This window comes from Lynx rufus, unplaced genomic scaffold (assembly GCF_022079265.1).
Source record: "Lynx rufus isolate CCGP_SWC_20201006 ecotype Redwood Valley unplaced genomic scaffold, mLynRuf1.p SCAF_4, whole genome shotgun sequence".
Classification (NCBI taxonomy): Eukaryota; Metazoa; Chordata; class Mammalia; order Carnivora; family Felidae; genus Lynx; species Lynx rufus.
The window spans coordinates 31580002-31607395 of record NW_025814856.1 but is presented as its reverse complement, the minus strand read 5'-3'; the positions used below and the strand labels follow the sequence as shown (position 1 = coordinate 31607395).

The 27394-nt window shown below is 42.8% G+C and overlaps 1 protein-coding gene across 2 annotated transcripts in view; it reads left to right on the top strand.

Annotated features, from left to right (window-relative positions):
- ADAMTS9 (ADAM metallopeptidase with thrombospondin type 1 motif 9) overlaps positions 1 to 27394 on the top strand; it is a 160787-nt gene that overhangs the window by 44123 nt on the left and 89270 nt on the right. For both annotated transcript variants that reach the window (XM_047096973.1, XM_047096972.1), the window contains 8 exons: positions 1499 to 1644; positions 10108 to 10289; positions 10391 to 10527; positions 12072 to 12189; positions 12430 to 12525; positions 21284 to 21450; positions 21543 to 21672; positions 22307 to 22433. In XM_047096973.1, the coding sequence (XP_046952929.1) occupies positions 1499 to 1644; positions 10108 to 10289; positions 10391 to 10527; positions 12072 to 12189; positions 12430 to 12525; positions 21284 to 21450; positions 21543 to 21672; positions 22307 to 22433 (1103 nt within the window). The remainder of the gene's footprint in view (positions 1 to 1498; positions 1645 to 10107; positions 10290 to 10390; positions 10528 to 12071; positions 12190 to 12429; positions 12526 to 21283; positions 21451 to 21542; positions 21673 to 22306; positions 22434 to 27394) is intronic.

Genomic DNA, 27394 nt, shown 5'->3' with positions numbered 1-27394 from the left:
CAAAAAAACAAATTGTGCATTGATCGCACACAGAAGTGATACTATTCAGATACTTGGAGCTAAGAAAAAACATGTTAAAATTCAGTTTTCTTTTTACTTGCTTTAAGGTGGCTTCTAGATATTAAAAACCTTTCCTTAAGTGTGTGGCTTCTGGTACATTCTCATTGGATGGTGGTGCTCTAGACCAAGCTACTACCTCTCTCCTTTATTCGTATGTGTGTACGTTGCAGTATACGTTCAAGACCCTTGTGGAGACAAATCCAAAATGATTTCGGGAAGTGCCGTTGTCCCTCTTCCTCCGCCCGCCTTTCTCGGGTCCAGAGTTGCCCAGAGTTCTCTGCACAACGTTTTAAGCCTCTGCCTCACAGCCCAGGGAAAGGGAGCCATCCTCAGATGCCCTAAGAGAATAATTACGAGGGAGAAGGCGCTGCAAAGTAGAGAAAGCCTAAGTGCACCCTTTGAGTCATTGTTGGCTGAGCCTTCTGTGTGGCCGCCCCGTTCAGTCTGGGACCTTCCCCTGCATCTTATTTGTCGTCCATTTTCCCAGCACGCTCCCCCCCGCCCCCACCCCACCCCCGGCCCCGGCCTCGGTGGGCCTCTGTCTCTGCCTCTGCCCTCCCTGCAGATAAATCACGGCAGCCAGCCACCACCAGCTTCACTTCAGAGATCTGAGCAAGCTGCGGGGCATCACCCTCCTGCCGCCACTGCAGCCAGCGCTTTGTCCGCTGCTCCGTGACCTCGCTTTGTGTCAGGGCCTCACACCCCAACAATGGCAGAGGGTTGAAATGGGCTTCTCGAATCCCTTGTCCTGCTGAGGAGTTTTATTCTGTTTGGTTTTGTTTTAAGCATCATGGCCTTCTTCCTGCTGCAGGCTGGAGAGTCTGAAACCATTAGTAACAAAAAAAGCAATAAAGTTTAGGGCTCTCTGGAATATGTCCATTTTGCTCTAGTCTCATCCTGTGTGCTTTGGTGGAGGGAGTTTATAGGAATCCTCTAACGTGCTTTTTTTTTTTCTCTGCCACTTAATTAAAATTGGCTTTTCAAATCTGCGGGGAGCAATAAAACATATTTTACCAGGCTCACAGCATCTTTGGGCCTTCTTAATGGACATTTGCTCTGCAAATCCAGTAACTCACTTTGGCCCCGTCTGCAGCCAGTCTGCCCGCTTCCTCTCCTCACTTTTCCAAATAGACTAATTGAGCGCTTTGAGCCTGGCCACTGGAGTTACCCTGAGAGCCTGGAACCAACCACTCATTGGTTAGTTTTATTCAAGCAAGTGGTAAATGAAGACATGGCCTAAAATCAATAAGGACGAGACTAAAATCCCTACAGTTTTCATTATTCACATAGATGATGAAATGGCAGCATTGCAAACTAGCATGTGGCGGGAGAGGTGGGGTGGGGGGGGATGAAGTATGCCATATAATCAAAAGGACAGTGGGTCCTATCACGTCTCCAGCACCGAGCTCTCCCTCACTGTTCCCCTTATTAAACACAGCACTGCAAGTTTGGATTTTGTGTTCCCAAAGAAATGGAGGTCCCTGTGACTGATGGATCCTGGGGAAGTTGGAGTCACTTTGGAACCTGCTCAAGAACGTGTGGAGGGGGCATCAAAACTGCCATTCGTGAGTGCAACAGACCAGAGTAAGTCCTAGAACTCCTTGCTGTCATTATTGGGACGGCCCGATGGGAGCCCTCCGGAAGGGAATCGTTCGGCTGGAAGCAGATGGAAAACTCTTTCCCTGGTAGAGAGTAAGTGCCTTTCTAGGGCTGCTTAGACTGGTGGCATCCAATCAGTTTATTCCCAGGCACTGTCTTCTGTAGCATTAGTTTCTCCCACCATCCTCCATTAAGACTTCGGTCTACCCCAGTAGATGCTTTTTGTGTTGGTTGGTCTGTTTAACAGTTTGACAGTCAGGCATATCTCCCTGCCTCCAGAGCTTGGTATAGCTGGCCAATGAAGGAATTGGAAATTTCCATCCAGATTGTAGGTAACTTGTACCCTTTCCTGTTAGCTACTGAGATGTGGGACAGGGCACACGGAGCCCCATGGTGATAGCAGACTCTAAGGGACTGAGAACCTCAAGTCAGGAATTACTTTTAGAATCAAGTTAGTTGTTTTACGGGGAAGACACCTAAGGCCCATCCTACAACTAGACAGTATACAGCCTGGGAGTATCCTGCCTTTCAGGATAATTCTCCTTATGTGACCAGCCTAGCCTTGTAGCACTTGTTCAAATGAAGTTGTTTTTTTTTTTCCCCTGGCATCTAGCCCAGGAGGCGTGCGTATTTATAAGTAGATTTTAAAAAATCAGATTTTGATGATAAGGAATGACATCAAATTTTGTGTGACTCCAAGATGCATCAACTAGAAGCTAATGCATCACGTTATTGCCATCAAACCTGTATAGGCTAGGGGGCCAAGAAGTCTTCGTAGACTAGTAATAGTTTTTAGATGTATGCACCGATAACCATATTTAAAAACCAGCTGTCTTGGGATTAGGTAAAGTGATTTCATCCGGTAGTATTCATTTCTTTTTCACAGACTGTGTTGGGGTAGCCACCTGAATTGTAGACAGAAGCACACAGGTACAACAGTGACATGGGTGCCGTATATTAGGGTAGCGTAGCACGATGAGTATATTAATGTATGTATATACTGGGATGGTATGATTTGGTTGTATAAGAAGGTGGTAGAAACCACATACAGGTGCTCCTCAGACTTAGCTGGAGTTCACAGGTAGGAAAGGGGCCTCGTGTTGGCAAAGCTTCCAGTTTTTTCATAAGAAAATTCTGAATCGGGGCGCCTGGGTGGCTCAGTCGGTTGAGCATCCAGCTTCGGCTCAGGTCACGATCTCGCAGTCTGTGAGTTCGAGCCCCGCGTCGGGCTCTGTGCTGACGGCTCGGAGCCTGGAGCCTGCTTCCGATTCTGTGTCTCCTTCTGTCCCTCTCTGCCCCTTCCCTGCTCATGCTCTGTCTCTCTCTCTCTCCCTCAAAATAAATAAACATTAAAAAAAATTTTTTAAAAAAAGGAAAATCTGAATTGTGTTCACCAGTAAAGAACGTACCTTTAGGCCACTGTTGCCAGCCGTGGCCTAATAAATACTCATTCGTGCAAGTCACAAATGACAATCCATTTGTTTCCCTTTATTTTTGTCCACAGTCCAACCTTTATTTCATGTCCATGTGATATTAGCCTCTGTAAAGACAACTAAAGAGCTCTAAGACACAGACTGTAGTCTGTAGCTATGGGTATAAAGAGTAAACAGTAGATGATCAATAGAGTCTATAGTTTCTGTTAGTTATTTAAGTAATAGCTTAAACCTAGTACATGCTTTCAAAAAATTCAGACACAGAACGATATGAAATAAAAAAAATCTGTCATCATCATTCCTCCCTCCCACCTACTCCCCACAAGAAATCACCGGGGAAAAATGATTTGACGTGCATCACTTTGGACTTTTAAAAAAGATTTGTCATGTAATATGTATTATATGAAATAAGTATTCCGTAGATATAAAATAAGGATCATGTTGTATATAGTGTTCCACTACTTGCTTCTTTCAAGTCAATTACAAATCTTAGCTGTTGGTATTATTGAAGCTTTAGAATAAAGCATTTGAAGCTAATAGCAAATATGACACATTTTTTTAAAAAAATTAAGAACTATGCAGTAGCTACATGGAGCCACATTATTACCATCTTAGTGAGCTGTCATTGTCGTGAGGATATGACTGTTGCCAACAGTAGGCATTTTTGAAATGGTGACTCAAGAATATGTCGTTGAAAAGAAGTGTTTGGTCTTTTTTTTTTTTTTTAAGTCTTCGAGCAATTCTAGAGGTAATGTAGAAAGTGGAGAGAGATAAATCACTTCATAATTGGAACGAGCCAGACAAAGAAAATCACCCAGCGTAAAGATCTCAGCAGGAAAGGATCTCGAGCCTCCAAGTGAAGCAAAGATCCGTGCATTCACAAGTTAGGGGCTGATCATTAAAGACTTCAATTAGAGGTCCTTGTCCTTGCTGTTTGCTATGGGAGGTTTTAAAAGAATACAATCCCCCCAGTTGACTGTCAGCCCTGACACCATTTCATGAAAGCGCTTCCAAGTTATTTGCACTTTGGGATGTCCCTGTGAATTGAGGAAGGAGTCTGCCTCCGAAAACTTTGAGGAAGTCAGTTTGACGAGAGAAAGGGACACAGAACAGGGAAAATCAGATCCAAATCTCAGTTTGAAAGCTCGTTCAGAGAAACTCACAGAGCAGATGGTTCATTATGCAGGAATCACTAGTAGTTGCTTCTGACTCTCAAGGCGTTTGAGGGAAGTGGTGCCCCTGGAGCTGGCAACCTGCCTCTTCCCGGGTTGAGGAGCCCTTTGAATATAATGTAGAGCCCCATTTTTAGTTCCAGGTATGTCTCTATTAAGACCCTGAGTTGTTTTTATTTTTTTTTTCCACAGTATTCATGCGATTCAAGAACGTATTTAACATCCATACTTTGCGCTGTATTTTTACGGTTGTTTCCCTTGAAAGCGTAAAAGTTACAAAAGAGAAATAGCCTTGTCCTGCACATGGGATAACGGCATACTCGTGAACAAGCTGTAGAAACCAGATGCTTTCTGATTTTGGTCAAAAGGTGTTTGTTCTCAGCTAGTAGGCGGTCCTGCTGAGTTGCCATCATGAGAATAGGGCCGTAATATTTTGTCTTTAAATGTTTTATTTATTTTTTAATCCCATCTTTGACTCATGCCCTGTAGATAAGAGCTTATGTTCTGATTTGTAAACACAGTCCCAGTTTACTGTTGTCCAGGAGAAGTTATTCTTAGCTACCCTTCACATTCTCTAAGTGTCCTGAATTGAACAATTAACTACATGATCACCCAGTCATAGCTGTAAGAAACATGTAATACAGTAAAACCTAAAATCATAACTGCCAAAAGCATAACTTAGGGTACCAAAACAAGGCCACCGTTGGAACTAGAAGTCACATTTATCAGGCCGTTGGGCCCTACACTTGTTATTTCGTGCTCTGAATTGACTCTGAGCTTCCTAGTAGCTAGAAAAAAAAATGTATACAGTTTTTACAGTCCATCAAAAAAAAAATTGTCCCAGTTCTTTGGGAAAGAACTGGTGCTTCCCTTCCCTATTCTGGTGCTTCTGTTTTGTTTTTAAGTTAGGAGGTGAGTTAAATTAAAAACTAAGAAACTCATAGGTGTGAGGAAAAGATTGTGAACTAGATATTTTCCCATTTAGGCTTTCACCATAGTAACTGCTTATGAAATCTGGCATACGAGCAAGGTAATAGATGTCTGTTTCATCTAAGGAAACGAATCGCTCATTTGGCTGGAAAGGGTTGCAGCAACGTTTTTTTTTTTTTTTCTTCAGGCACTGAGTTGGGTGAGCATATTTCAAAATTCAAGAATTAGTTGCTGTGGGAAAGCTATTAACTAATGAATGAATAAAGATATCCAGGCCTTTAGACTGCTCTGTTCGGAAGGATCATTAATGATTGCAAGTATAGCTCTCTGGCCCATCCCATCTAATCCCTGAATAGCCTTTCAGCATCCACTGCAGTTGTCCATTAGACCTCTTCCCAAAACCCTCCCAGCATAGGAAACACACTACCTTCTGGGGCTGCCTGTCGAATCGTTAGAAATTCCTTCCCTGTGCTAACCCTAATCTGCCTGCTGCAATTCATTTTGAGTGTTCACAGAAGCCGAGATTTCTGTTCAAACCCATTTGCCGACCAAAATTTAGCTTTCCTGGAGGATGAACACACGTGTGGTGATCTTTGCAAAAATTCCTTCGTAGCTTTGGCCATGCAGTATCATGAATTTTCTTTGTATATGAATAGGCATGGTTGGGTGATATGTGCCTGAAAGAAAGATTCAGCTCAGCTGAGCTGAATATAGTTACTTTCATAGTAATTAACCTAGCAGTTTCATTAAGTCCTTTCCATCTGTATTTGACCTGCAATGTTTTAAAGGATCTTAATAGCAGGAAAATGTGGTTAATATTATTTTTTTTAATTAATTAATTTTTTTAACATTTTTATTTATTTTTGAGAGACAGAGAGAGACAGAGCATGATTGGGGGAGGGGCAGAGAGAGAAGGGGAGACACAGAATCCGAATCAGGTCCAGGCTCTGAGCTGTCAGCTGTCAGCACAGAGCCTGACGTGGGGCTCGAACCCACAAACCGTGAGCTCATGACCTGAGCTGAAGTCAGAGGCTCAACCGACCGAGCCACCCAGGCGCCCCGTGGTTAATACTATTTTTTAAAGCTGCATTTCCTCTAATTTTTATTATTTGTCTACATGGAAAAAAAAAATACTCCCATCCAGCGAAATTATTAAATTACAGCATGAATTTTTTCCATGCTGAAAGGTAAGTTAGGTTGGCTACAGCCTTCCCTGTTACGCAGTCACTGCAAATCAGGCAGAGGTACTCTGGGATAAGAGAAAAGGCACATGTTCTGAGAGGGCAAATTTATGTTTGTTGACAAAATATAATCTGTCTTTACATAAAAAATAGCAGAGTCACAGAATGAGTCTTGATATGGAAAGAGGCCTGTCTCAAGAGACGAAGCCGAGGAAAGACACCAGATCATGAGCTTTGAATCCGGGAGACCTGCGTTGGTCTGTCAACCAGCAGGTCTCACCTGATGGACATGTCACCTTGCCAGGTTACCTAACACTTCTGAAACAATTTCAAACAAGCCTTCAGGAGCAAGGCTGCCACTACCTGCCTTACAGCACGGCTGGACACGGTCACAGAAAGTGGCATGGTGCCTTGCACGCAAGAGTGGCTCACGGGTGGGTAGAGCTTTACCGTAAAGGAACGTGTTTGCCACAGAGCACTCAGTGAGTGTTTCAGACTTGAGGATCAGAGCGTCTGTGACCCAGCTATTCAACCTTGCTGATACAGTGAGAGACAGACACCCGCGACATGTGAAGGGTTGAGTGTGGCTGCACTCCAATTAAACCTTATTTATGGATATTACTCTTTGAATTTCATCTAACTCTTATGTGTCTCAAAATATGTTTTATATTTTCTTAAATTTTTATTTTTTATTCATTTAATCAAATTTTTTCATGTTTATTTTTGAGAGAGAGAGAGAGAGAGAGAGAGAGAGAGAGAGATTCAGCAGGGGAGGGGCAGGGACAGGAAGACCCAGAATCCAAAACAGGCTCCAGGCTCCGAGCTGTGAGCACAGAGCCTGGTGTGGGGCTCGAACCCACAAACGGTGAGATCACGACCTGAGCCGAAGTCAGAACCTTAACCGACTGAGCCACCTAAGCACCTTTTCCTTAATTTTTTAAAATAGAAAAGCCATTCTTATCTCACAGCCAGGGAAGGACAGGAAGTGGACAGGATTTGGTCCACAGGCTGTGGTTGGCAGGCTCTTGTAATAGCTAAACATTTACAGTGTGGCAGGCCTTGTTCAAGTGCTTTGAATGTATTAACCCAGCTGACCCTCGCTTACCCTGATGAAGTAGATATTAGGATCATCTCCCTTTTACAGATAGGGAAACTGATCCTTCAAAAGATTAAGCAACTTGCCCAAGACTGCACCATTATTAAGAGGCAGGCCTGGGATTCAAACCCTCTGTTTGCACAGTCCCAACCTATGACCCTCAGCAACACTGCCTCTCCCATGGAGGGTTTTCTGTGTGTTGTTTTTTCAAAATGTCATTTATAAAAGTAAGTCAGTGAATGCTGTTTGCCACTCGATAGTGGTCAAAAGCAAACGTCCCTTTCCTCTGAAGGGAAACTACCTGTAAGTATTTATTATTCACAGCCCAAAAAACTGTTACATGTGGGCCGTTTCTGGGGTGCATTAAGACTTGTTGTATAAGACACCCAAAAGAAAAGAACCAACTTTTGAAAATTTAATTTCAAAAAGAAAAATGAGCTACTGTCAGGCGATAAATAAACGATTAATCCTGCATAGTTAGTGGGCCTTTTAAGAAGATTCCGCAAAGATCATTTCAATCTGAGGAAAAATTGCAAGAGGCCTTACATGTAGCACATTTAAAATGCGTTTCACCTGAACAGGTATATGGGCCTGATCTGTTACTCATGTATCATCTGTGATATTGTGTGCATGGGACTAGGACGTCTTGGTACTTAGAGAAGAGCTGGGAATTCAGGAAGCCAAGGCTCTATCTCTAAATGGCACCAAAAAAGGAAGAAAAAAAAAAAAAGTCTTGACCATAGTTCCTGGATAATGTAGCAGAAAGAGCACAGAGAAGAACCCAGGGAATTTAGAATTCTAGTCCTATCTCTTCTCTTTTTTTATCTGTGTGATCATGACAAAGTACTTGACTTCTCTGAACTTCCTGTTGCTCGATATAAAAATACTGCCTCTGCCTTACCCTTGGGCAAGATAGGAGTGTATTTTAGGGAGTCAAGTGCACAGTGGAGCTAGAAAGCATATGGGCTTAATTGTGTTTCATGGAGAAACAATGAGACACAGTTATTGTTGGGTTAGGTGCCATGTTGTATCCCTAGATACAGTTTTCTTTGTGATAAATAACTGAATATTTATCTGCCTCCTTACTAAGCTTCCCAGATTCTGAGCTTTTCATGGCAGGTGTACAATATCACCTCTGTTCTACATGCAGGATGGAGCTCAGAGAGGCCAGGTAGCGCCCACAAAGGTGTCCAGTGTGTGGCTGCAAAGCCCATGCTCCTCCCTTAGTCTCCGCATGTTTGATCTAGGGAGCACGTTGCGACAGTTTCATGGCGGGTGGCCCTTCCTGACGCTTGGTGCTCTGCAGGAGCACTGAGTCCTGCCTTCACGCTGCATACCATGTCTTAGCGCAGATTCGGTACTCAAAGTGCACGGTTGGATCAGATTAGGTTGGGGGTGCTGACATATTAGCACAGTAGCTAACGTTTTCAGCATCTACTATTTGTGCTCATTTTAGACAAGGGGGCAACTGATACTCCGGGGCTGAGAACTTCAGAACTTCATCTAAAGTCATGCACCGAGGGTAGGGTCGGGACTGGAACCCAGCTCTACCTCCAGAGCCTTACCTATTCTGTTGGACCGGCTCTTGTTGTATAAATGGGCACGGATGTCTTTCCCATTCACCCAGGTCCCAGCTTAACAAAACAAAACAAAAACCCCTTTGTATGCTCCAAATTGCCCTGAAAGATTCATTTTAAAGAAGAAAAGTGGAAAACTTTCTTTCCGTTTCAGAGATGTCCGTAGAGTAGCTGCGAAATCCGACCTCCTCCAGCCCTGGGTGGGCGAGCCCAACTTCCTACGATTCTCTGATCTTCCCGTTTCCATGATGAACTTGGCAAGCTGTGGACTGCTAGGAGAAACGTTGTATAATTTAGTCATTGGGTCACATCTGGAAAATACATGTACATTTGAATTTCATCTAATTCGGGGTTGCATGTCGAGATGAAATTTACACTCTGGTGCTGTGCAAGGCACCCTCCGTCCTCTCGTCACACAAAAGTTAATGAAACGAGTCTGCTCTTCCTATTAAGTTAGTCACAATATGGGGATGTTCCTTTTACTCCGTCTCACTTGTAAGACAAAACAAAGAAAAACAATGGTTGTGAGGGTGGAGAGAAGGAGGGAGGGAGGGAGAGAATGAATGTAACTAGAATAGCACAGGTTTTAGGCTGGTCTCCTGTGAGACTGTCATGTTACAAAAAGTAGACAGGGAGCATTCCAATGACTCCTCTGGGCCTTTTACCTTCCACATTTTGAAAACCAAAGGACTGCATTTTCAGGAGAGAGAGGACAGGTTATTGCCCAGCAGGTCCCAGGCTTTGTATTTCAAACTCGAAGTTATGTGCTCTAACGTTTCATCTTCAGCACTGCCTTACTCAATAACCCCTTCCCATTTTTATAGATGGAGGGGCTGAGGCTTCTGGACTCAGAAGCTAAGCTAAGTGACTTGCCCAAGGTCATACACTTCATGGTAATGAAAGCAGAATGCACACGCAGATTTCAGAGCCTCAGTCCTGTCCTCTGTCATCAGCCCCTTTTAGACATGCTTCCCTGGGAGACAGGAAACCACGGATGAGAGAGCGATGTGGGGAGAAATCCCTGGCAATACAGCGCGTGTGTTCTTTCTCTTTCCCCAGGCCGAAAAATGGTGGGAAGTACTGTGTAGGACGTAGGATGAAGTTTAAGTCCTGCAACACAGAGCCATGTCTCAAGCAGAAGCGAGACTTCCGAGATGAACAGTGTGCTCAGTTTGACGGGAAGCATTTCAACATCAACGGTCTGCTTCCCACTGTGCGTTGGGTCCCTAAGTACAGTGGAAGTAAGTGCAACCGGGGGGGGGGGGGGTGCCGTGGTTGGTCGGCAGGCCGGCCTGGGTGTCCAGGTCCGAAACTCACATTGCGTCGTGTGTTTCCTCTCTAGTTTTGATGAAGGACCGTTGCAAGTTGTTCTGCAGGGTGGCAGGTAACACGGCCTACTACCAGCTCCGAGACAGAGTGATAGATGGGACGCCCTGTGGCCAAGACACCAGCGATATCTGTGTCCAAGGCCTCTGCCGGGTGAGTCCCACATCGCGTTTCCTTCACCGTGTTGTCTTGCTGCTAAGCCGTGATTTGTGGCTTCCTCGAGAGACCAGCGGCGAATATCTGTGCGCTGTCTCCAGGGAAGTGGTTTTCCGAGCGTGTTTCCCAGGGCAGCATCAGCAGTGGCATCGCTTGATTGTGATGCCGAAGTTCGAGAACCGGCGTCCTGCATTTTTCCGGCACTCTCAACCTCTGTGAGGATCTGTGCGAAACCTCCCCGCGAAAATTTATTACAATAATTTGTACACACACACCTTCCTTTACTGTAACCTCAGGGCTAACCCTTAACCATTTGGTTAAGGTTAAACCAAATGCTTCCCACACAGCGAGTTTTCTAGACTGAATAGCTCTGTTCCAGAAAGACGTCGTAAGGAATCAGACTTCAGCCAGGCCTCCATCAGATTTCTCATTCTGATTTCAAACACCATAGCTTCTACCTGAGACCTACTTGTTTGTTAGTCTTGGATGGGACATGGAGAAACTTCTGGAAGATCATGAAGCACGAGTGCAGTGATTCCTAGAGGGCTTGATACCATTTCACTGTTCTTACCAATCAGAAAACATTCTTAGCGTCGCCAGGCTTTGAGATAATTTATTTGTTCCTTGCGTGTGGTCCAGGAAAATGGGGATTCTAGTCAGTCGGATCTGATGCAATGAGCCCCTGAGAGCTTCACCCATTTCCCAACTCAGAACTGCACAGTCCATGTTTGCTTGTCAGTCCGTTCGTAGTAAAACACTGAGCTTCTCCTCAGAGGCATTTTTTTCTTTAATGTTTAGTTTTGAAAGAGAGAGAGACCTGAGCAGAGGAGGGGCAGAGAGAGAGGGAGACACAGAATCTGAAGCAGGCTCCAGGGTCTGAGCTGTCAGCACAGAGCCTCACGTGGGGCTCGAACTCCCTAACCACGAGATCATGACCGGAGCCGAAGTCAGTTGCTTTGACTGACTGAGCCACCTAGGTGCCCTGAGATAGCAGATCTTTAATTGGATACAGTCACCCCCGCCAGCATTCCTATGTCTTCATTCTTGAGCGGTTTTTCTCATTTATTCCACTTATTTGTAGACAGACTTCTCAAACTTTATTTTTTTTTAAATATTTTATTTTTAACTAATCTCTCCACCCATTGTGGAGCTCGTACCTGCAACCCTTAGGTCAAAGGTCACGTACTCTACCGACTGAGCCAGCCAGGCGCCCCTGTACTTCTCAAACTTTAATCTGTAGATGAAGCACCTAAGTGTCCTCCAGCATGTCCGAATTCCACCCAGTGGATCTGGGTGGAGCCCAAGGTAATACATTACTAACAGCCTCAGAGATGCCCATGGCTGCCGGTCCAAGGACCACATTTTCCACACCAGGGCTAAAGACAATTTGAGTTCTCAGCCGTTTCAACTTTAAAGGGACGTTCTTGTCATTTTTGGAATGCGTCATTCAAACAAACATGCTACCTGCCGTTTCATAATGTTTTATGATTTGTATAAGTTTATAATACTTACCATTCATTTCAAACATTTCTTCTTAAAAGCAAGCTGGATGCGACCACGTTTTAAACTCAAAAGCCCGGAGAGATAAATGTGGAGTTTGTGGTGGTGATAATTCTTCGTGCAAAACAGTGGCAGGAACATTTAACACAGTGCATTATGGTAAGAACCTGTCCCTAAGAACTGTGAGAGGGAAGTTTAAAAATTGTTAACCGCATGTAGTATGTAAAAGTATTCATGTCAGGCGTAAAGTCAGTCTTGTTAGGGTACTTTAGCTGTCCGGCTAGAAGACACTCAAGAGTGAGAATTGTATTACTCCCCTGCGTGGCCCACCTTTTATTCCATACCTAGAGAAAGTGACTTGTGCTGTGGAATACTGAGTTTTGGCTAAATTCTTTTCAGGTTACAATACTGTGGTCCGAATTCCAGCCGGTGCTACCAATATCGACGTGCGGCAGCACAGTTTCTCAGGGAAATCAGAGGATGATAACTACTTGGGTAAGATGGCCTGTCCCCTGCCATGGGCGGGAATTCTGGTTCTCTGGAGCCGTTGGCAGGTGCTCCCTCCTTCCCCCTTCTGCGCACAGAGAGCTTTCAGATGTCGTGTGTTTTCATACAAGAAGTTGATCTTGAAATTCCTTATTTTGTTTCTCCCTCATGTGTATACCCTCGAAGTATGGAATGAAGAGTCGTGTAGTTACCCTAGTCAATATCAGGGCTTTATTCTGGATCGCAGTAAATAGGAAGGCCCTACATCAGATTTTGAAAGCGCTTACCTTGTAAGTTCAGCATAAAAATGTAAAGGTACCACTTTCCCTAATTTTTGTGGTGTCAGCTCTAACCAGTTATAGACCACTGGTGTGGACCTATTCGACATTTCGTTACGCCCTGTTATTCCAAAAGGTTCTAGAGTGGTACATTTTTCTCATGTCATGACTAGAATGGCCCGCCTTGTTCCTTTATAGATTCTTCATCCTTCTCTCATGTCCAGGCACATGACTAATTCATGTCTGTGCCTTCTGTTTAAACCACAACGTGCCAACAACCCTGTGTTCATTTCAACAGTTTGCTCAGCCCAATCCCACGTCAACTTGTCCTTCTGTAAACCGCTGTGATTATGAAATTTTCCCAACCACTTTTAATTAAGAGAAGGACAAGGGGAGTGAGGTCATGACTGAAGGGATTCAGCTGGTCACCTTGCACAACCAGACTCCTCCGAGCCACGGAAGGCAGCGTGGCTTGCCCTCTGATCTAGAAGAAATCACAGCAGTCTGGCTGGGCAGTCACGTTTTAAAAGAAATGAATGTACTTGTTCTCTTACAATGTCCAGGCAGAAACTCTATTTAATCTATCTGAATTTAGCCTCTGTAGAGGCTTTTTCCACACATTTGGGCATCATGAGCTAGTCAGTGAGTATTTGTTGAATCAAATTAGAATCCCTATCTGTATTTTGGAATATCTACATGAAATTCTTCATAAGTAGACAATGATCCTTTGGCCACGCATGCTAATCCAGTATGATATGTATACACAACTTCATCATAGTATTTTCTGCAGTGTATATTCATTCATTCATTCATTCATTCATTCCCTTATTTAATATGTGCCAGGCACTCTTCTGGGTACAATAAGCCAAAATAAAAGAATAAGTAAGTAAAAATCACTGTCTCCTTGGAGCTTTTTAGTGAGAGAAGAGAAACAATAAGCAATAACTTAACAGATAAGCAAACTGTATACTGTTAGAAGGTGGGAAGTGCTATTAGAAAATAGAACAACAGAAGGGAAATTGGGATACTGAGGATGAGTTGGGAACAATGGAGCTGAAATGTTTGCATTGTAGCAGGAGAAAACAGGTTGATTGGGGGAAGAGCATTCCAGGCAGAGGGAACAGCCAGTGCAAAATCCTTGAAATGGGAGCATGTCTAGATTGCTCCGAGAATAGAGGGAGGCCCGTGTGGCTGTAGCTGCAGCACAGAGGAGAGTTCTAGATGAGGCTAACCATTTACCAGGACTAGATAATATAGGGCCATATAACCATTGAAAGGACTTGCTCATACTCTGGGAGACATGGGGAGCTAGTGAAGGTTGGGAGCTGAGGAATAACTTGATATAATCACATTTGTGTTTTCAGAGGAGCACTTAGGCTGGAAGAAGGGCACAGAGTAAATGCAAAGAAGACTGGTTGGGAATTATTGCAGTAGTCCAAGAGAGAGATGCTAGTGGTTTGGTCCCCATTAGGAGCACTGGAGGTGACAGTACCTGGTTGAAATGTGGATATTTTTTGAAGGCAGAATCATCATGATTTGTTGGTAGATTGAATATGGTATATGAGAGAGAAAAAGAGAAGTCAGGGTGATGCCAGGATTTCTACCTGAGCAGCTGAGAAGACAGAGTTGCCATTAGCTGAGACGAGACAATTTGTTATTTATCCATATGACCACTAGGGTCTTAAGGTCAGAGGCTGTGTCTTTTTTTTTTTTTTTTCAACGTTTATTTATTTTTGGGACAGAGAGAGACAGAGCATGAACGGGGGAGGGGCAGAGAGAGAGGGAGACACAGAATCAGAAACAGGCTCCAGGCTCTGAGCCATCAGCCCACAGAGCCTGACACGGGGCTCGAACTCACGGACCGCGAGATCGTGACCTGGCTGAAGTCGGACGCTTAACCGACTGCGCCACCCAGGCGCCCCCAGAGGGTGTGTCTTTATATCATTAGTCCTTGATGTAAAGACGATGCATATACATGCTAAGTAAATGATTGTTCAGTTGTTAGACGGTCAATGCTCATGCTTTTTTAAAAAATTTTTTTTAAATGCTTATTTATTTTTGAGATAGACAGAGACAGAGACAGAACGTGAGCGGGGGAGGGGCAGAGAGAGAAGGAGACACAGAATCTGAAGCAGGCTCCAGGCTCGGAGCTGTCAGCACAGACCTGACCTGACACGGGGCTCGAACTCACAAGGTGTGAGATCATGACCTCAGCCGAAGTTGGCCGCCCAACCGACTGAGCCACCCAGGCGCCCCAACTTATGCTGTCTTTACTGGGTGCTTCCTATGTGCTTAACGGGGGGATGAGATTATCATGTAAATATACAGAACCATCCCTTCTTTTAAAGACCACGGAGTGTCACTTGGAATCATTCACTCAGTAACTGCGTCAACTTTTTCCCACCCTAGATATCCAAATGAATGGTGACTTTATAAAACAATTAACAAAGTTCTTGGGGATGCTTTTCAATTTACTTTTGGGGAGGATCCACATTTCTCATTTCAGCACCAAGCAAAATAGGTCAAGCATTTTTGTTTTTGTTTTTGTTTTTGTTTTTGTTTTTGTTTTTCGTGCCCTGCGTTATAAACTTGAACATGTGGCTGCTATGGCCCTGGTACTTCCTAATTAAATCCTGCAGCATCGCGTGCAACCTCCTTTATTAATTCATTTCCTGAAAGCCAAAAGCCATGTTGACCTGCTTCTTTCTTTTCCTTGAAAAGGAGAAGGATTCTTCTCTCTTCTTTCCCTTCTTGGAAAGATCTTCCAAGTAGTAGCCTTAGTTCAATTGAACTTCATGAACCAGGCCAGGCACCTGAATTGGGGAGGCCTTCCTGATAACCTTGTATTCCTCATTGGAGGTTTCTCAATCTCCTTGTAAAGAATGAAAGCAAAATTCATGAAGATTTGTCATCTGGGACATGCAGGCTGAGGCATTCGTGGCTCTTTAGTGGAATATTGTGGTAAAGTCACCTGTTGACCAAAGAACTTTCTGGAAGCAAATGAGAAGTATGCAGGCGTAGATGGCCAGTCACAGTTCACTGAGTGTGAAAGTCAAGACCTCAGGGCCTTTGAACATTGCAGTGGCTTCTTAACAAGTGAGGAAGAACATGATGTCGTCCAATCTGAGGTGTGTACAAATTTACGCTCGGCCCGAAGGAAGGTAGAGCAAATGCTCCAAGAAGGTTTTAAAACCCACAGCTGTTTCCATCGCTGAGGTATCTTCATCCTTCTCCCTCACATTTTTTTAAAGGCCAGTCAAACCACGCTCTTTCCGCATGCGTTGGTGAGGGAGCCGTTTCCAGGGGAGAGGGCCTTTGTAGCAACCTAGCTCTGATGGGTGAAATGGGGGGGAAACCAACCCAGGAAATTAGCTCCCCTAATCGCATTAGTGGAAGGTTGGGCAGGAGACTGTTGTTTGCAGGAAGCTATTTGTTTCACAAGGTACCGAAGCAGAAAGTCTCCCTGTCAAAGGTCATCCTTTCACACAGCCCGCTCCCTCCGGTTGGGTTGGAGCCAAGCTGCACCCAGTGCCACCATGTTCGAGTTTCTTTAGGAGAAAAAGGGGCCATTGCCATGATACGTGTTGTCTCCAGTTCACTTAGCTCTTGATTAATTATGGCAACGGGAAGACAGGAATCAATTCAGTTGGAGATAAAGCACGAAGTTCAGTTCACCTGACGACTCCTATCTCTTTCCCTCCTCACCATCTACTGAGAGAAGGAGCACACAGGGAAGGGGAACATGGCCCGAGTTGGCACAAGCCGGAGAGGAAGGCAGGAGACTTTGGGGAGGAGCCCCAGAATGGACCTGCGGTAGACGGTTGCTCTTTGAGTACGACCAAAACTGGATTATCGCTTAATTTACAGAACAGGCCTTGTGACATCTCATTTCCCCCCTTCTGGTGAAACATCAGCTGGGTAACCAGCAGGCGACTTCCCTTGAAAGGACTGGGTGATTTTGCTGGCAGCACGTCCTGCCATCACTGTGTAAATGACCCACATTAGGAGGCAGCCTCGGGATGTCTGAGGGACCACGGAAACAACCTCGCCTCCAATCAGTGACCCATTGCAACTCTTGCGTCTTGCATGGCCTGTGGATGTCACGTTGCAGAAGCTGCAGGGGAGACAAGGCTGTCAGAGGTTTACACTGACAGGGAAACGGTCATTTGCCTGGAAGCACTCTGTTCTCCTTGCCATAAATGTCAGGTCCGATCCATCATTCCTTCTTTTCAACGTCACTGATTGAGCACCTACTATGGGCCAGGACCTTTCCTGGGGTTATAAAAGTGCATTGTTCCATGGTCACTTGACTGGCAAAAACAATGACTTAAATTTTTTCAAATCTGGGGCTCACCATATTTGATTTCAACTTGTATGTTAGAGAAAGCATGCATGAATTCATTCCCTCATTTAACAGACGTTCATTGACCTCGTCGTTAGAAAATTTTAGTGGTTCACAGGCTCTGGAGACAGACTTCCCATGATTAGAAATCACCTTCCCTTGGGAAGGTATTTTAATAATATTTACGTCATGCTTTTCCCATCCCTAAATTAGGCATCCGTAAAGATATGGTAAGAAGACAGCGCATATGAAGGCATCCTGATCGGACAGCAGCTGCAGCCAGTGTGCACTATCTTGTTTAATGTTTGTAACAATCCAATAAGAAACCCATTAAACAGAGGAAGAAGTTGAGGCTTAGAGAGGTTATGTAACTTACCCAAGGTCACGTAAACTTCTCAGAAAGTGGAAAGAGTTGGAATCGTTACTGGTCTGACTTCAGACCCTACACCCTTAACCCACTTCATTTTCCTACCTCAGTGTAGAAAAACGTATGGCTGACTTAGGGATATGAATGGAAATTGAGGTTTATTGTTGGCAGTGAATAGTGTGGCTGGAAAGATAGGTTAAGATAAGATTGGCAAAGACCCAGGCAGGTTATGCTGAGTTTGAACTGCGTTGTATAGGTAGGGAGGATTATCAAAGGATTTGGGGTCAAGAAGAAGCCAAGATTTTGGAGGGTTTGTGTTTTTAAAAGCTTTTTTCCCTGTCACCACATTCTTCCCAACCATTTCATATGAAGGTATCTCGTTCTTCCCTCAGGACCAACGTAGGGCTTATATGAGTGGGTAAGTAAAGTGCTAGATTAGGGACAGAATTCAATGCACTTGATCAGTGACCCTAGAAAGAGTAGTTCTTGCATCAGTGTAGTGTCCAAATGACTGAACTCTGTGGGGTTTCCATGTCCAAGAAAACAAGGACCCTGGTGCCACTGAGCCACCAAGAATGTTCAGAGCCTCATCTTAGCCCTCAGGCGTCTCTGCAAGGCCAACTTTCCCTAAACCCTCTACACCTCTCCTACGTACACGCTGCTTCTGGCCTGCCTGGTAGGAGACAAGATATCACCTGCATCGGTGAAAGAGAGGTTAGAATCTGGCAAATGCCTAAGACAGCTCGGCTCTCCATCCCACAACCAAGATCAATGTCACTAACGTGATGCTGAGGCATGACCTCATGAATCGTGCGCTGCATAGTTTCTGGAGCAGCTGGGATAAATTGGTTGACATTGGCACCTGGGATGAAACCTACCTGCTGCCCAAGTTAAATTTCCACATGCCTTTTATTCACTTAAATACACGGCCTGTGCATTTCGATTCTCTCTCTACTGAGATTTACTAATTGTGCACCACTTATAAAAGGTAAGAGGGCCTTTTTCTGATATTTTGTTCAGGGCGAAATATTTAATAGCTCTGATTTATTGAGTGCCTGTTTTATGTCAAGCCCAATACTCAGAAGGATTCATTATTCCAGGAGTAGTAGAACTGAAAAAAAAATTAAGTGGTACTTAAAATAAAACCAAAATTGTATAATAAATACTAAGGGGGAAAGATACGATTGGGATTTTCTCTTGAGAAATTAATCAAGTAGGATGAAGATAAGTTTGTTTTTTCTTACGTTCAATAAAATTATATTTTCATGTCAATCATGCCCAGGTTTTTAGATGATAAGATAAAGCAATTGATAAATATTCCTACCTAAGTTTTCCAGTTAAATTATGTGCTAGCAGAGTAGTACATTCTTTGCTTAAATTTGTTTGAATTTCACTGAAAAATCTGAAAAGGAGTTATTTTTAAAATTTTTTTTTCAATGTTTTTATTTATTTTTGGGACAGAGAGAGACAGAGCATGAACGGGGGAGGGGCAGAGAGAGAGGGAGACACAGAATCGGAAACAGCCTCCAGGCTCTGAGCCATCAGCCCAGAGCCCGATGCGGGGCTCGAACTCACGGACCGCGAGATCGTGACCTGGCTGAAGTCGGACGCTTAACCGACTGCGCCACCCAGGCGCCCCAAGGAGTTATTTTTATAAAAGCTTTCTGGAACTGGGGAACCTAGGTGGCTCAGTCAGTTACACATCTGACTTCGGCTCAGGTCATGATCTCACGGTTTGTGAGTTGGAGCCCCACCTTGGGCTCTGCACTGATAGCTTATAGCCGAGAGTCTGCTTTGGATTCTGTATCTCCCTTTCTCTCTGTCCCTCCCTCTCTTTCTCTCTCTCAAAATGCATGAACATTTAAAAAAGATTTTTAAAGCTTTCTGGGGCTTTATTCACTTTCTCAATAGTCTCTCTTGCACTTGGACTTAGGTAAATGATTTCTTCTGAAGCAGCTGTCATCTTATCTTCTCTGTCCACTGTATTTACTTTCCCTAAGTTTGTAAGTGGTCTAACTCCATCAAGCTCTCAATTGGCTAATATTTTGGACAATATGACTTTTCATGCTTTTCTGATTTTTTCATCTTTTTCAAGATGTGCAGTAGATCCAGTCATTCTTTCCAAAAACAAAGTATTTATTGATGGGGTACCATGTCCTCTTTTTGAAACTAGATATAGCAGTGCATAAAGGGGTCCAGAAATCCTTGCCCTCATGGGGCTTACATTCTTGTTTGGGGAGAGAGAGGATAAAGTGTTATGGAAGAAAATTAAGGGCAGGGGAAAGGTATGGGAAGTATGGAATCTGTGTGGTAGTGGGAGGGGGTTGCAGTTTTAAAAAGAATGGTCCAGAAAGGTATATTACTTATCTTTTATTGCATAACAAATTATCTCAAGACTTTGCGGCTTAGAAAGCAACTGTCTACTATATGCCAGTATCTGTGTGTCAGGAAATTGAAAGCAGCAGAGCTGGGTGTTTCTGGCTTGGTCTCTCATGAGGTGGCAGTTAAGACTTCATTTAGGGCTGTGATCACATCCAAAAGCTTGACTGGGGCTGATGGCTCCATTCCAAAATGCCTCATTCAGATGCTGTTGATAGAAGGCTCTAGTTGTTTTTTTTTCTTTTTTTTTTTCTTTTTTTTTTAATTTACATCCAAATTAGTTAGCATATAGTGCAACAGTGAGTTCAGGAGTAGATTCCTTAGTGCCCCTTACCCACTTAGCCCATCCCTCCTCCCACAACCCCTCCCCTTAACCCTCTGTTTGTTCTTCATATTTATGAGTCTCTTATGTTTTGTTCCCCTCCCTGTTTTTATATTATTTTTGTTTCCCTTCCCTTATGTTCATCTGTTTTGTCTCTTAAAGTCCTCATATTAGTGAAGTCATGTGATATTTGTCTTTCTCTGAGTGACTAATTTCACTTAGCATATTACCCTCCAGTTCCATCCACGTTGTTGCAAATGACAAGATTTCACTCTTTTTGACAGAGAAGGCTCTAGTTCTTTACAGGAACTCTCTCAGTGGGGCTGCTTGGATATTCTCACAACATGGAGGTTCAGCTGGCTTCTCCAAAGCCAGAGAATCAAGGAAGAGTTCCCCAATGCCTAAGACCTGGCCTTGGAAGTCACAGTCTGTCATTTCCTCATAATCGCAGTGATTACACAGTCAGTGTTATTCCATGTGGGAGAGGACGACACAGGGTGTGAATATCAGGAGGGAGGGATCATTGGGGCCATAATGGAGGTTGGCTACTCTACTAGACCTCAGTGAAAAAAGTGACATTTAAGCATCATGTTGGCTGTGAATTTTCAGATTTCAATATCTGTGAAAGAAGACTAACAAAGATTCAACTAATCAGACTCAACTAATCCTAACAGAAAATAGGGATATTTGCATGGGAATCGATTTTGTAATGTTCAGTTCATTAGTACATATTTTCAAATCATGAGACTTTTGCTTCCACCAGTAATCCTATAATGTAGGGCTTGTATATCAAATGCCATGCTAATTAAGACCCATATATTATATTTCAGTAATATAATTACAGGGTCAGGTGTTTTAATCTCCATTTTAGAGATAAGGAAATGGATACTGAGAGAGGGAAAGTGAGTTCCCAAGGCATGGAGCTGGCAAATGGCAAAACTAAGTTTTGAGTTCATCCTGTCTGGCCGAAAAGTCTATATTCTTTGCACTCTGACTCTCTGCCTATCAGAGTGTTATTTCATAATTCAGACAGTGAGTCATTGGCAGAAAATCAGTGAATTCTCGTTTTTCATCTACAGCTTTATCAAGCAGTAAAGGTGAATTCTTGCTAAATGGAGACTTCGTGGTCACAATGTCTAAAAGGGAAATCCGCATTGGGAACGCTGTGATAGAGTACAGCGGGTCCGACAATGTAGTGGAAAGAATTAACTCCACAGACCGCATCGAACAAGAACTTTTGCTTCAGGTAAAAACTTGGCCATGAGCCCACCACCCTTTCCTTCCACTTGGAATCACCAGACCTGCAAACATCGTCTCCATTTTGTCCACTTGTCCCAGGTGTTGTCGGTGGGAAAGTTATACAACCCTGATGTGCGCTATTCGTTCAATATTCCAATTGAAGACAAACCCCAGCAGTTTTACTGGAACAGTCACGGGCCCTGGCAACCCTGCAGCAAACCCTGCCAAGGTATCTACTTTTCGGTTGTGTTTTGGGGATTTGAGCTGTTTTTTGTTTCTTTTTATTTATTGTTTGTTTTTTGGAGGCAGCCAAACACATGTGATCTATAAAACTCTATCTGCACGCATTCTCAAATCTCCTTTCCCTGCATCTTTCTGGTTATTTTTAGCTGGCAAGTTGAGCTTTTTAAGTGTTGGCTTTCCTCTTTTTAAGCGATTCGGGATTTGTTGGCTTTCATCTTTTTAAGCGATTCACATACATTGTGAAGCCAAGAAAGTCAGTTCTGCCACTTTGATTTTCCAGAGACATGGAGTTAGTAGTCATATTACGTGTCATTTATCTTGTTTCCTGTTGCCTAAATTGGGGGTTAGCAGATTACAGCCAGTGGGCCAAATCCAGCCTGCTACCTGCTTTTATAAATAAAGTTTTATTGGAATGCAGCCACACCTATGTGTACATATTGTTTATGAATGGTTGCTTTTGTCCTATAATGGCAGAGTGGAGTAGTTGTCACATAGGTCATAAGGCCCACAAAACCAAAAATATTAACTAATTAACCCAGTACAGAAAATGTTTGTCAGTCCCTGGGCTAACTAGTTTATAGAATGGGTGCTTTTCTCTGATTGTTTTCTTCCTTGCCTAGGGGAGCGGAAGCGCAAACCCGTTTGCACCCGGGAATCTGATCAGCTTACGGTTTCTGATCAAAGATGTGACCGGCTGCCCCAGCCAGGACCCATTACTGAACCTTGCGGCACAGACTGTGACCTGAGGTGAGGCTGGTGTTTGCTTATGGTCTTTACTATGAGCAGTGAGGGTCTTGTAGGGGAAGGAACGGAAGGAAGAGACAGTGGTGTTTAGTTCCTCTTCCCTTCCTTGTGTTTCTGTGAAATAAGCTTCAGCCAATTTTCCATCCCTCTGAAACCAATTATCCAAGACATATGCCTGTGGATTTCCTGTTCTTCTCCTAAGAATTAAAAATAGCTAATAGAGTATGGCACTTGCCAAAAGAAGTTCTCATTTGACTTTCACAACTCAGTGCGTGGGTATTGTTATGATAGAATCACATCTTACGTAAAAGTTTGGTATGAACGTCAACAGAAAAGGGGGAAATGTCATTTCTCAGAGCACCCGTATGATGTTCTCTATACACCCAGAGTGTGTATCACCCAGTAGAAAAAATCGTATGCATATGAAAGTTGCAAGGCACTAACAAGAACGTCATGGAAGCAACTAGAAGGAACTATAGCTAGAAGATATCTAGATATTGCAAATACTCTGTATTGTATTTAAGAAAATAGGAAACCTGAGGCAAGAAATAGTGAATGGGTACAGAATTCTAAAGCTTTCTCATTGACCCGCTAGGTTGACAGTGTCAAGTTTGGAATATTAAAATAGCCTGGGTATTGTGTTGTGTAATCTGCATGTCAGTTAAATGCAGGTAACAGAAGTTGATGCTTTAATTCTCCTTTTACAGAACAGAAATTATCAGTGTGGAGTGGTGTGGGAAATTGTTAGGATCTTACCATTTGGAAGTGGCAAAGTGAATATCTAAGCATTTTGCAGCTTCTTTGCCATGGTGCCAAATCTGATCAAATGATATTGGCAGCCTATAGTGCTGGAGTGAAGACTATAAGGCCCTCTTGAGGCTCTGAGAGAAAAGAGGAGTGCTGCGATCAATTAGTAATGTCTGTCACGAGAGTAGGTGCGGGTGCCATGGCGTGAGTGCCACATCTTTGCCAGGCCTGACCTGGTGGCTTTGACTTCAAAACCCAGACTCTCTCCACCCCCGCTATACTTATGTCTACCCAGCAACAGTTACCTGCTTGTTCAATGAGCTTGTTGCAAAGCATTGACAAACCATTATAGAAAGAGAAAACCCAAGACATTAAAAGGCAGACATTGGCACTCTGCGATATTAATTCTTGTTATAGGTAATGTACTTATAAACCCATTGCTTCAGCCAGTTGAGTTGATTTAGTTGAATTAGAGTTAAGGTCTTTTCAGAAAAATAATTAGTTAGCTATTTGCTGAACTGAATCACCAAAGTTTAGGGGAAAAACTATGAATTAGTAAGTAGATTCCCTGAGGTAGAGCTTCAATAAATTGAGAAAGGTGACATTTTCAGATTAGTCCTATATCAAATTGTCACTGGAAATAATGATGTTCTATAATTAATAATTAATTAATATTAATTAATAGTATTATATGTAGCATATAAGAATATTCTATATAGCATAATATTATATGTAGCATATAAGAATATTAATTATATTCTAATAGGAAAATATATAACTGTTAAAATAGTTTTTAGTAAATGGTTGATGATTATTATGTTCAGAGTAGTTACCACCCCAAATAATATTAATATCAATTGCTATTACGAATTACTATTGATTAATAATATTAACATTATTAGTATTAATAATTAATTAATATAAGTAAGGATATTAGTGTTGATTGTTGGTTAATTAATAATACTAATAATTATTAATAGTAATTGATATTAATATTATTTGGGGTGGTAACTACTCTGAACATAATCGTCAACCATTTACTAAGATATATTTTCCTATTAATAGAATATAATTAATATTTTATGTGCTACATATAATCATATCCTATTAAAATAATTAAGGCTCTATTACTATCCTATTAAATTAATATAGGGCCGACATTAATATATGTCCTATGCAATTAATATTTTATTAATTCCCCCAAACAACATAATGACCTAAGAATTACAGTTAGCCTCCACTTTACAAATAAGGAAACGGGCTGAGAGAAGTTAAACAAAGTGCCTGAGGTCATACAACTATTAGTTGAAGTGGCAGGAGTCAAACGTGGTCTTTCACAACCTGGATTCTATACTCTTAAACCCTAGGAGAAAGCCATTTTAATTCAGTCACAATGATAAGGGTTACTCATTGATCCCGTTCTGTGAAGCTTTTCTACCTTTGCGCATAGAAACGGCTCCCAGGACTTCTGTGCCTCATCCCTGTCCCCTTACTTGGATAAGTAAGGCACCTGCTGTCACTTCTCCACGAGCAGAATCACACTGGGACTGGTAGAGTCTCAGATGATGACAGCCCATGCTGTGAGACTCCTGCCCACAGCGCTGTAAGCACGCTCTTCTGTGGCAAGGAAGGCAAGTTTGTACAAAGCATTTCAAGTCCTAGAATGTGACCTTAAGTAAATAAATTCTTTAAGAACCCTGCTGAAAGCCTACGTAAGGACCAACGCGAGGGTGGAGATGTTTGAGCAATTACTTCCAGAAATGAATATTCTTAACTTCAAATAGATTTAAAGCAAGCCACGATTTAGTTTGTGGTGTTGCTAGCGAATCACTGTTCTCCAGAGTTTCTCCTGCATTGGAAGCTTTCAGATGTAAAACAAAAATTAAAGCAAATTTTACAGAGTGAATGCGATTACAGGTAGCCTCAAGTCCATGAGACTTTTATGTAGAATGATACCAAAGATCTCAACTGGGTTTCTCCTCAAACTTTGTGTTATTGGCTTCTGCGGAGCTACATGAACTTAGAACTTGGCTGCAGAATAAAATACCAAGGGTGGTAGTTATAATGATAACAGCTACTCTTCTTGAAGGCCTGGCTTGTTTATTAAATGCTATTCATGTTGTAGCTTATTTATCGTTTCGAGTAGTCCTGTAAATCGGACCCAATTTCCCCCCATTTTGCAGATGAAGAAACTGAAGCTTGGTGAGGTTGAGTCACCTGTCTGGGTGTTGGAAACACCTGGGTGTTGGAGCTCACGTTCACACCCAGGTATAACTTCATAATACCCAGGTCAAACCAGAGCTTAAAGTCTCTTCATTTCATAAAGTAGGTGTGTCAAAGGTGCTATTGTAAATTCCCCATTTGGAGTAAGCCACCTTGTTTTAATACTTCAAAAAAAAAAAGTACTTAATTCTACAGAAGTAGAGGAGGAGGGATAGCAGCTCTGGGAACAGGCTTGGGTGATAATAGGACCTCTGGCTGATCAAAGAAAAGAAAGTGAAGGAACTGCAGTCCTGCCTCCCCTTGCCACTATACAGGTGCATTCTCGCATCTGAAATTAAATAGATCGTGCTTCCTTGTCAGCACTCAGACTCATTCCTTCCTGAATGTTATAGACTGTCGGAAAAATAAAGTTGTTTGCTGAAAAATGTACAAAAATATATACCAAGCCCCAGCAAAGGTGTTCTGTCTTTCTTCTCTCTGTGAACCTGTCATTTCATTGTGGTTCATACTAATTATTGCTGAATGTCTGTGGAAAACACTGAAAGACTGGAGAGAGGACTGTTACTGATGGATCAAACTCTAAATAGTTTTTCCCGAAGCATGTTTGTGGAACACGAGTTCCACGAGGTGATTTGTGGAGAACCAGTATGCGTGAGGAGCCTTACCAACTGTCTCCTCCCGTGTGGAAATGCATCATGTCAGTTAGCACTTGGAAGGCCCTGAGAAAGCCCTGAAATACAGAAACCTACTTAAATCAGTAGTTCCCAAATTGATTCCTAGTTTTATTTACTTCACAGCCGCCGGCACACCCACGGAGGCATATACATTTTTTTGTTTCCACTTATAATAAACACTTTGCCTCTCTGAAATATAGTCATAAAATGATTTGTCACATGAAATGACCCAAATGAATTCAAAACACTCAAGCTGAGACCACCTTCCAGGGAGAGAATATGAAGCGGATGACCGCATTTTGAAAAGAACTTTCCTAAGGCCATGCTGTAACATTTCCGCAGTCTCTTCCAGCTTCTCTGTTCAAATTCCAGGGATTGTGTGAATATCAGTGAGACTTACTACACTTGACCTACGGGTGTATTGTTTTTTGTGGGGGGCTGGGGGTAGGGGCAGGACTCCTACCTCCCTTACCCGGAATAAGCTTTCTACGAGAAAATGGTGATGAAGGCAGAGAGAAGGTAGCCAAGAATCAAAGAGCAGATGAAAGTTCCAGATGCCTCTGTTGAATTGGACCACATTTTTGCCTCACTTCCTCAGGGAAGTGAGAGTTTGCCCAGATTAAACTTTGACAGGATGAGATAAAGCTTTGTTTTACAATCCCTCATTTAACATGTTCCGGTGAGAACAAAATCCCAAAATACTGTGTCACTCTAACGGAAAATCTCAGTAGCCCACTTTATATGCCAAACGTAAAAGTTGGTCAACTCTGACCTACTTTTAAGCATTTGTGAGAAACTCCAAGATAAGCGTGTGGCCAGTGCTCATTGTTTTCCAGCCCTGCCCCTGGACAGGTGTGGATGGAAGAATTCTTCAGGCTCCCTGTATTTGGCAAACCACCCAATTTCTGAGGAGACAATTAACAAGAGTTAATTCAAATGAAGAATGTAAAGAAATTATCCTTTTTTGATTACTAAATTGAACCAACAGCCTACCTTTTAAGCTTATTTATTCATGCTCTTCTATTCAGTTTAGGATTTTTTTTTTTTTTAATTTAAGCACTGACTGTGTTTGGGGGGCATTTAAGAATAACTCAATTCCTCAGCACACACAGAGTACATCTTGCGTCCCAAGAAAGGCTCATTAGAGGTATTAGGGATACAAAGATGATAAAGATTTGTCGATTCAATTCTAAATTTAAAAGTATATAATCATGGGGCCAGGAGGGATGAATAGATGAAGAACAGAATTTTTAGTTTTTTTGTGAAAATATTCTATGATATGATAGTGATGGATACATGTGATTTTACATTTGCCTAAAC